The sequence below is a fragment of the Bidens hawaiensis genome, unplaced genomic scaffold, assembly GCF_021521415.1.
Source record: "Bidens hawaiensis isolate Kalapana, Puna unplaced genomic scaffold, B.hawaiensis_p1.1 tig00032100_1, whole genome shotgun sequence".
Classification (NCBI taxonomy): Eukaryota; Viridiplantae; Streptophyta; class Magnoliopsida; order Asterales; family Asteraceae; genus Bidens; species Bidens hawaiensis.
The window spans coordinates 18,707-29,989 of NW_027495444.1; the positions used below are offsets into that span (position 1 = coordinate 18,707).

Sequence of the window (11,283 nt, forward strand, 5' to 3'; positions counted from 1 at the left end):
TTAATTGCATAGATGCAGATGTTACAATCATCATAAAACGCTTAAGACTACAGTTAAATTAACACAATCACAAAACGCTTATACAATGTTTGAGACCAAAATTAAAGCAAAACGTCAAAAGAAAAATATAGAATGATACAAAGAACTACAAACGCTTACAAAATCAACGGTTACATTTTTACAATAATCAAAACCTAAAATGATTACATGAATCATAAAAAAACACTTGATTTCTCACTAATCTGAGGTAAATCTTGGTTTTTTTTTATCTTTATTCCTTGCTCAAAGCAGATGATTTAGGGTTCTTTGATTTCTCCATCTTCGTTCCGCCTCTATTAATTCTGATTTACCCTTGAATGTTGTGTGGTTTACAGTAGTTTGTGAGTACGCTTAATTGTCGCCGGGTTCAATTGATAATAGAGAGTGATTTTTAGAGAGATTATTTGACGATCTGACCCTTTCTGAAAAATTCAAGAGCGTTTTGATCCAACGCTTGAATTGGTCTAGTATCTATCGTATTATATGAACCGCTCTTTGTATATATCATCGTTTAATTTAAAAAAGAAAATTATAGCAAACAGTGAAAAACAAACAGGAACTGTATTTGGGCGCCTGATAAAGCCTCACTTCCAGCATCATCACACGAGCAATAAAAGATTCCTCCTCCATGATGTCCAACGCCACCGGAGACTCACCGGACACCAACCGTAACCCTAATATTCCGCTACCGGAACGCCGTCCTCTCCTAAAAAAGTCACGAACCATCGCCGACTCCACCACTCCTCACTCTCCGACTTCTTCCTGGCGATCTTTCGACTCCACCACCGACTCCGTCTCCGGTCAAACCTTCGCTTTTTCCGATCGCGATTATGTCTACCCGTCCTTCCTCGGACCTAACACCACTCGCAACCGTCTCACCGTCGTTAAACCCCCCGCGGCGGCTAAATCGGTACGGAAACAACCGCCGCTTCGAACCAAATATCCGGCTGCGGAAGACCGAAGTGCTACGGAGTTGGTTCCGGCGAGGTCAAATTCGTTGGTGCTGGAGTCTGATACTAGATCGGACCTAGTGCCGGCTCAGACTCCGCTTTCGTCTTCGGCTCGGAAAGTTCACCGGAGCAGGGGGAGTTCATTGATACTTAAGCTGGTGAATAATTTATTTTCTTCTGGTGGGTTTTAATTCATTCATATATAGCATTTTAATGTGATGTTTATATGTTATTACAGATGATACTTTTATGTTTAGTGATCGGATGTTATGCGATTATTTTGCGGAATGAAGTCGCAAAGCTTCAGGTATTAAGTTTTTGATTGAATGTTGGCAAATTATGATCCGACGGTTTAATGATAACCAGTGACCTTCTTGCAGGAAAAGAATTCTAATCTTTTTAGAATTTGTAGGAATAATGGCAATTTTGATAATCAAAACATTATTGACATTTTGAAGGATGAGAGTGATGTTTCATCCGTGTATATTGGCAATACAGACAGTCGAACCGTTGCGCTGTACACGGTTCTAGTTACTCTTGTGACACCTTTTATGTTGTACAAATATCTTGATGTTCTTCCTCGGATCAAGAACATATCGAAGCGCGCTAATAGTAATAATAATAACAATAAAGAGGAGGTTCCGTTAAAGAAGAGAATTGCATATATGGTGGATGTGTGTTTTTCAATCTACCCTTACGCAAAGTTACTTGCACTGTTATTTGCAACTATCTTTCTCATAGCGTTTGGGGGGCTGGCGCTTTATGCTGTGAGTGATGGTAGCCTTGCAGAATCACTTTGGCTTTCTTGGACATTTGTTGCAGATTCTGGGAATCATGCAGATAGAGTTGGGACCGGACCGAGAATTGTGTCGGTTTCTATAAGTTCAGGCGGAATGTTAATATTTGCGATGATGTTAGGGCTTGTTTCCGATGCTATCTCAGAGAAGGTTGATTCTTTGCGAAAAGGGAAAAGTGAAGTGATTGAAAGCAATCACATACTTGTTCTTGGATGGAGTGACAAATTGGTAAGTTTCTATTTGTTTTGTGCACTTGATTTATCATTTGTGTGAAAGTGACTCGATTTAATATGTAAACCCTGCTGAACCCTAGAGAAACTTATCTTGGGCCTATAGGCAATATACTACTTGTTAATTATCATTAATTACTAGTTATTATTAACAAGATATGCTTATCTAGGGACGGTTTCTAGCTGCGGGTTTTCTATATATTGAGGGTTCCCTAGGCCCGGAAACGAACCAAACGCTTTGGGAATCGTTTGTTTATGTCCGTTTGTTAAATAAACGAACGAAGACAAACAAAATGTTTTGTTCATTTAGTTAAATGAATGAACATTAACACATGTCTCGCTCGTTCATTTATGCTCGCGGACGTTGTTTTACGTTTGTTAGTTTACGTATGTTTATGTTTGTTAGTTTAAGTTTGTTAATGCTCGTTCATTTATGTTTATTAATATATTCATTTAAACTTTTTAGCCCATTACAACTTAGTATAGTTTAATAACTTTTTAGGCCCAACACATTGTTCTTCACATTATTTTTAACTAGTTTTAGCTCAATTATGTTCGTTTGTCCAAGTTTAGTTATGTTCATTCGTTTACGTTCGTGGACCGTTCGTTTATACTGTTAATGAGCGAACAAGAACATGTCCATTTTCTTGATCAACGAACACGAACATGCTCCGTCCGTGGTGGTTCGGTTTGTTTATAAGCTTAGGGTTCCCCTCCATTGTAAACACAACATTCAGATTTATTATGATCACAATCTGTTTTACACTACTAAACCCTAACAATTACACACTAATAACTATAATTAGTTTAGACTCCTTTACATTTTACCTTATTTATGTTACAGGGTTCACTTTTAAAGCAACTAGCAATAGCAAATAAGAGTATAGGCGGTGGTGTTGTTGTGGTTCTAGCTGAAAGAGATAAGGAGGAAATGGAAATGGATATTGCAAAACTTGAATTTAGCTTCATGGGCACTTCAGTTATATGCAGAAGTGGTAGCCCTTTAATACTTGCAGACTTGAAAAAGGTCTCGGTTTCAAAAGCACGCGCTATAATTGTACTTGCAGCAGATGAAAATGCAGATCAAGTATGCATTACACTGTTACTTGAATAATTTGCTCTTCATGTAAACAATTTTTAACTTTTTATATTTTGTTTTATAAAAATATGTAGTCAATTTTTAAACAATTTGCTCTTCGATTTCCTTTTATATTGCCGCATACATATGTAGTCAAGAGCCGAGGGTCTCTCTGAAAGCCACCTCTCTATCCAGTTGGATAGAGGTACGGTGTGCCTACATCCCACCCTCCCCAGACCCTACTTATAGCTTTGCTATTGGTGGGACTCCACTGGGTATGATTGATTGATTGATTATATTTTGTTTTATGACATCATCAGAGTGATGCACGTGCCTTGAGGGTTGTTTTAAGCCTAACTGGAGTAAAAGAGGGGTTGAGGGGTCATGTGGTTGTTGAGATGAGTGATCTTGACAATGAACCGTTGGTGAAGCTTGTTGGTGGTGAGCTAATTGAGACCGTGGTTGCACATGATGTAATTGGTCGGTTAATGATACAGTGTGCACTGCAGCCTGGTCTTGCACAGGTAGTAAAATAAAAATGGTTAGATGTTAGAATAAGTTAGATGGATATGTTTCTTGCCGTGAAGCAGTCATAACTGTTTTGTGCTTTTTTTTTGTAGATATGGGAAGATATATTAGGGTTTGAAAATGCTGAATTCTATATAAAAAGGTGGCCTCAGATGGATGGTTTGCGGTTTGAAGATGTACTCGTTTCGTTTCCCGATGCTATCCCGTGTGGTGTAAAGGTTGCTTCTGAGGGTGGTAAGATTAATATAAATCCCAGTGATGAATATATATTAAAAGAGGGTGATGAAATACTTGTCATTGCGGAAGATGATGACACATATTCCCCTGGCCCTTTACCAGAGGTCAGTATCTTAAGACTATTTGGCAAGCTAACTTAATATAAAAGTCTAAATATATGTCAATATGCATGAGTGTTGACATTTTCTAGGCATTATCTTGTTATTTTTTACTTGGTTTTGCATTTTGTTCATAAAGGGTTTGTAATGTAACATAAAGATCTGTATTTTGCTCTTAGTCATTATTTTTCTTGCAGATACGAAGAGGTCTTTTCCCCAAAAAAGTGGACCCGCCTAAATTTCCTGAAAAGATATTATTTTGTGGTTGGCGACGTGATATTGATGATATGATTATGGTTTTAGAGGCGTTTCTGGCTCCGGGTTCAGAGTTATGGATGTTTAATGAAGTGGTGGAGAAGGAGAGAGAGAGAAAGTTAGTGGATGGAGGACTTGATATTTCAGGTCTTGAAAACATTAAACTTGTTCACCGTGTAGGGAATGCGGTTATTAAAAAACATTTGGAGACTCTACCTTTGGAGACATTTGATTCTGTAAGTTCCATTTCTTTAGCTGGTTTAATCAATACCTGGAGTTAACTTTATTCATGGGTCAAACGGGTTAGCAGACGAACATCAACTAAAGAAAATAGGTCAAATAAGAACAAGTCAAATGGGTTAATTGCATGAAACCAGGATAACCAAACCCGAATTAAAAACCAACAGTTTTCCACATTTTTTCAGAAACCGAATTTCCAGTTTGGTTTCGGTTTTGCATGTACCGGAACCCGAACCGAACCATAAAAACCGAAAAACTAACTTTTGTTATTAAATTTGTGGATTATGTTATTTATTTGAGCATTATATGTAATAATCGATTAATTGTTATCTAACAAAGTTTTTAGGCCCAAAATTAAAGCTCAAGTTCATTATTTTGGGCTTTTTTTTCGGCCCAGAAATTTTAAGCCCAAATGGCAAAACCAAAACCAAGAGAACTGAAACCGGAGGTTTGAATGTGAAAAGAAAAATTTGAGATTGCTGATTACTAACTCTTGAAAACAGATTCTGATTCTTGCAGATGAATCGGTAGAAGATTCAATTGTGCATTCAGACTCGCGATCTCTAGCCACTCTTCTCCTCATCCGAGACATTCAGGTGATTTGATTGAACTTTTATTATCTTGAAAGTTTATTATTATTGATAACTTCATATTTTAAACCTCATACCCGTAAAGATGATAATTCAATCAATCTTTGCAGTCAAAGCGTCTTCCACATAAAGACACAAGCTCAACACCGCTCCTTGTATCTGGTTTCTCTCATAGCTTATGGATTCGAGAGATGCAACAAGCTTCTAACAAATCAATTATAATAAGTGAGATTCTGGATTCTCGTACTAGGAATCTTGTTTCCGTGACCAAAATTAGTGATTATGTGCTGTCAAATGAGCTTGTTAGCATGGCTCTAGCAATGGTAGCAGAAGATAAGCAGATAAACCGTGTTCTTGAGGAACTCTTTGCAGAAGAGGTAACCGTTGATCTACTTGTGAATGAGTTAATTATGGTTTTGCTTCATTTCTTAACTGGTCGAACGTGTAACACCATAATTATTAGCTAAAATGAAAATGGGTCTAATGGTATTGTCAAGTGTTTCTAGTGTACAAAGCCTTGTAAATCGTTTTGTGTAAAAAGTTCATATTATTATTGAACTTATTTAATTTCTGGCATCATATTTGACACACCAAATATTCAAGGAAGATGCAAAAGATTTGAACATGTAGTGTTTCTAGCCAACCCAACCTCAACTTATTTAGGCGTGTTAAATGGGTCATGTTCGTATTCGCCCCTGCAGACACGACACGTATTCGCAGGTTAAATGGGCCTCATTAAGATTTGCCCCTGCAGACATGACACGCGTATTCGCAGGTTGACACGAGCAGGGCCCGTTTAACATTTTTATTTTATTTTATACTTTTGCAGATTAATACTATAAGATTACAATTTTACAAGCAAAACTACAAATATATATGTTTAAACTTTAAAACCCGATCCCTATTTTTCTTTGATCTTTTGACTTTAAATTTTTTATGACATAAAAAGACATTTGTTAGAAAAGTTACTTAAGTAAATGGGTTAATTCACAAACCTACCAGATCGACCTAAACCCGACTTGTATAGATAAACTTGTCTGTGGGTTCAACCCAAAACTGAGTTGAACTCTTTTAGACTTAACCCAAATCCACAAATTCTTGGTTAGGTTCGTGTTATGTTTTTGTGTCGTGTCAGATAATTACACACACCTCCTAAAAGGTAGTCATTTTGACTTGGTCTGATTTACCCATATCGTAGGGAAACGAGATGTGTATTAAACCAGCAGAGTTCTATGTGTATGATCAAGAAGAAGTGTGTTTTTATGATATCATGATCAGGGGTCGTGAAAGGCATGAAGTTGTTATTGGGTATCGTCTGGCAACAGCAGAACGTGCGATAATAAACCCGGTAGACAAGGGTAAGCCCGTTAAGTGGGCTCTTGATGATGTTTTTGTTGTAATTGCATTGGGTGAATGAGAACTCATATGAGCTGCTGAGTGAACATAGTATAGAGTAATTACTAATATGCCTTCAGAATCTGCCACAATCACTCAAAGGGGCTGGTTAGCAGTTGGAAGGACCATTGATTGGTTTGTAAAGTTTGAGGGAATTCATGTATTGTTAACGTGTTATAATATGCTAACACAGTTATAATAGTACGTGAATGATATCGTTGACTTTTCTTGTCTAATTTTATGTGTATTATATGGTACAGACTTGTATTGCTGCATAATATGATAGTATTGTGCGTTATATCTACTTACATGTGTGTAAGACGAAAAGACAAGACAGAAGATTTGATCTTGTTTCTATCACATTCGTAGTTTTACGTCCAAGTTTTAATGTGGATGTTTTAATGGTATGTAACACCCCAAGGCATTAATGAAAACTGTAGTTGGGAAAACTTCACAATAAGAGCCAATTTTAGTGGGGACTATGAGTGAGGTCTTTTTATGACTGGTAATAGTGGATCTATAAACAAGTGCACTTACACACGTCACATTTACAAATTTAACCCAAAAACAAATGTATATAAAACAAGGAGAAATCTGCAATTTGCCTTCCTGGGTTATATTATCGGGAGATGGAATAACCACTGAAAAAGATTTTGCGAATGTTGCGCCACTATGTTTCTCCGACGGGTTTTTCTGACTCCTGCCGTCAGTTGACTGTTGGTATTTTAGTAATAATACCAACATATTAACAACAGCAGCAGGAACAGCAACGACAACAACAACAGAGGAGCAGCATCATCATCGTAGGTAAAATATAATAATATTTGACAATTTTTTATTTGATAAAGGAGCATCTCATCTTCATTAACATCGGATCATCATCATCATCATCATCGGATCATCATCATCATCATCATCATCATCATCATCATCATCATTATCAACCTTAAACATACTTGATCCTCAAGATTTCTTCACTCAAACCGCAAATCTCTCAAATCCCACCACCAATCGCTTCAATAATTCAACCACCGCACCCATAAATCATTCCGATCAAAACCCCTAACCTCCAGCACCACGTCGCCGCCACGCAGCCATGGATTCCGGCCATCTCGTTTTACCGGTCATCTCGTTTTTCTATCATCAATGTAACGGCAGCCACCGCCATCTCGTTTTTCCGGTCATCTCGTCGGCACGGCGGCCATACGTGGCCGATTTTCCGGCGAAATTCGTTGGCAAAGTAGTATAAAAAAACTTCTTATCTTTCACTACAAGTTTCAATATTTATAACCTCTGGATCAAATCGTTACCGGAATTTGATGGTGTATGGGTGGTGCAGATGATATATTGGTGGTGTATGGGTGGTGCAGATGATATATTGGTGATTATTAGTGATGGCAATTTTCTGGAATTAAAACTTAGGAACCCTAATTATAATTGGGGAAGATGAAGTGATAAAAGTGATAATATATAGTTTATGTTGTATAGCTATACCAAACACTAACTTAGTTCAAGTGGTAGTTTTGGTGAGATGTTAAACTAGAGGTCTCGGGTTTGAATCCCGGCATTCACATGGTTTTGGGTGATTATTTTTAAAATGAATTAAAGGCTTAGGGGTAAAACGTAATTTCAACATTTTTTAACAGGTCAACGCTTGGTCAACTGAGGGAAGGGCACAGACTGACCCGCCAAAATATCACAGACGTGCAACATGCGCAAATTCGTTTTCACTGGTTACTCCATCTCCCGACGATATATTCCTGGGAGGCAAATTGGAATATTCTCTAAAACAAGTGATGAAGTTGCACGTTTTCAATACAGTGCTGTTTGTTTTCTAAGAGGTAAAATGTCTGCAGTCTGCGGACCACATTTGCAGGCATCTGTAGCAGAAGAGGTGGACTAAACCCCTGCAATCTGCAAGAAAAAGATTGTTTGTTTTTTAACGTCTGCAAACTGTTAAAAAAAACATATATGTCTTTGTAGCAACTTTTAATATGAATCAAATCAAAATCTTCATTATAATAATAATGCAGTTCATAATATAACATAGCAACATCAAACCAAAACTTGATTAAATTAAAGAACTAGCATACATTTTAATGAACAAAATCACTTGATAATCCACTTAATAACACCAGCACCCGCGATCTTACCATCTTCTCTAATCGCAAACCGCATACCTTGCTCACAAGCAACCGGCATAATAAGTTCAATGACCATCTTGACCCGATCACCCCTTTAAAATTTTCGGGTTTTCGGTTAACGCCTCTTAAGCTAACAATGCCGAGCCCGAAACGATCGGGATATCATCACCGGGGAACTCGTAAGACGATAAAAGCTCTCTAACTTCCAATTCGACAAGTTCAAGTAACTCATCATCGTCTACTTGATCCTGTTTATTTAAAAAAACAACCATATTCGGTACGCCGACTTGTTTGGCCAACAAAACATGTTCTTTCGTCTGTGGCATTGGCCCGTCTGCCCCGGACACGACTAATATGGCCCCGTCCATCTGGGCAGCGCTCGTGATCATGTTTTAACATAATCGGTGTGTCCGAGGCAGTCGACGTGTGCGCAATGTCGGTTTTCGGTCTCGTATTCGACCGTGGTAGTGTTGATTGTGATGCCGCGGACGCGTTCTTCTGGGGCGGCGTTGATTTCGTCGTATTTTTTGGCGATGCCGCTGCCGGTGGAGGCGAAGACCATGGTGAGGGCGGCGGTGAGGGTGGTCTTGCATGGTTCACATGGCCGATTGTGCCAATGTTGGCGTGGGGTTTGGTTCGTTCGAATTTGACGCGGGCAACGCAGACGGTGAGGGTGGTTGGGGTTTAAGGGGTTTGGGTGAAAAGGGTTTTGGAATGACGGTGGATGAAAGTTGGAGTTTAGTGGTGGGTTTAATAAGAGGTGGTGATGATGTGAATTTGACGGCGGTGGTGGTGGTGGCTGCTGCCGTGAGTGAAGCCATCAGAGAAGATATGATTTGGTGAAGAAGAAGATGGATAGAGTGGTGTTGTTTGATGAATGAAAAAAGAAGAGAAGAGGTCAGAAGTGATAGGTGCAAGACTTCTAGAAGAAGAGGACACGCAAACATTTTTTAATGAAATGTCTTCTAAAAAACAAACATATTGCAGAACCCAACGTCTGCGCGGTGCAGACAAAAGAGGTGGGGAAGTGCTTTTAATGAAAAACAAACATCATGAACCCAAATATTTGTGGATTGTACATTATTGTCAAGTGATATCTATGATTTTACTTTTTGTTAACATAACGGCATAAACTTGTCTTGTTTTTCTTTAATAACTTTTACTCCCTCCGTCCCATTATAAGTGTCCTAGTTTGATTTTTCAAGTCTTTCTTGTTTAACTTTGACCGACAATATTTTTGTTTGTGTTATATAATACTTGATGTAAAATATATGAATTGATTGGGTTTTAAATGTATTTTACATTGATATAATTTTCATCAAGTATTATATGACACGAACAAAAATATTTATGGTCAAGGTTGTAAAAAAAAGACTTGAAAAGTCAAACTAGGATACTTACAATAGGACGGAGGGAGTAACACATAACATGTGTTTAAGTTCAAGGATGCTATTACAATGTGTTTGGTTACATCTACGTTTCAATGTGAATATAACTAAAAATTAATCCACTTGTTTGGTTACATCTACTATTTTCATTACACGAAAATCAATATGTTGGCAGTTAAGAGCCGGTAGTGGACACCGTGTGAGGCATAAACTTAGTATCACAAAAAATTATGCTCTTCGGCTCGTTGTGTCAGGAATCTAAAATCGGAAAAAGTCTGACAAAAATTATTAGCAACGGAGATCATTTAGATAGTTAAAATTCATTAAACGTTAAATTAACAATTAAGGATCTTGTGTTAAATGCCCAATATCCTACCAAATCTCTTTCTGAAATCCACTAAAGATCCGTATCTTCTATTCTCTTTCCATATTTTGCATGCAATCCAATGATTGCCTAATATGGTGTGTTGGAGATTGTACATCAAAGCCACCCAAGTCTACTAAAACTCTCCATCTTCCACATATCTATTCTATTATAACAACTCATATTTCCCTACACATATTCTCCCTCTACATATATCAATATTAACATCCTCTTCATCTTCCATCATTTATTTTCTCTAAGTAACTCAAAAACACTCATCCATGGAGTTTACTTAAACACAAGAACACACCACTCATCATTAAAAAATAAACCAAAGATCAAAAACACACACTACCACCACCCACCACCAAGCCGTCACCACCCACCACCAACCCGTCGCCACCCACCACCACCCTCATTTCACCTTACAACTTCATCTTCATCCTCATTTTAGTCTGTTAAGATCAAATAGCCTGAAGGGGTTAAGGAAAAAGAAACATCAAAGGTCTAGGAAGCTATTAAAAGAACTTGGAAGCTCAAGACTCTTCTTTGTTTTCCTCTTAATCACTTCTTTCCATCCAAAAACCTAAGTTTGAAGCCTTATAATGTTCATTTCTTTCTAATGTTGCAATAAAAATATTTCACACATTTAAGAAATAAACTAAAAACTCAAGATTATGGACTAAAAAGTGCATGCATGTGTGTGTAGGTATCCAAAACCGTAAGTGTTTGTGGGAACCCAAAACCCACATACATGCATACACACCTACCTAAAAGAGTTGACTTACTACAATACCTTTTTAAAATTTAAACATTTCATAAAGTATTAATATAATAATAGAAGATGTTGATGAGTCTTGTTGGTAAAATTGTAAAAGAAAGAGAAACGAGAAAGAGAGAAACACAAGTACATACAAGTAGGTGTATAATATATTATAATCTTGATTGAA

The 11,283-nt window shown here is 37.6% G+C and overlaps 1 protein-coding gene and 1 pseudogene across 1 annotated transcript; one reads left to right on the top strand and one right to left on the bottom strand.

Moving 5' to 3' along the window:
* Window positions 1–644: 644 nt before the first annotated feature.
* LOC143582996 (putative ion channel SYM8) lies at window positions 645–6,500 on the top strand. The gene is made up of 10 exons (XM_077065430.1): window positions 645–1,147; window positions 1,228–1,296; window positions 1,370–2,014; window positions 2,861–3,103; window positions 3,415–3,618; window positions 3,715–3,963; window positions 4,155–4,448; window positions 4,956–5,048; window positions 5,153–5,419; window positions 6,241–6,500. Exons 1-10 carry the CDS (start codon window positions 668–670, stop codon window positions 6,457–6,459), a joined length of 2,763 nt encoding a protein of 920 aa, XP_076921545.1. The 5' UTR covers window positions 645–667; the 3' UTR covers window positions 6,460–6,500.
* Window positions 6,501–8,667: 2,167 nt separating this feature from the next.
* LOC143582997 (elongation factor Tu, chloroplastic-like) lies at window positions 8,668–9,208 on the bottom strand (annotated as a pseudogene).
* Between the last annotated feature and the right edge of the window lie 2,075 nt (window positions 9,209–11,283).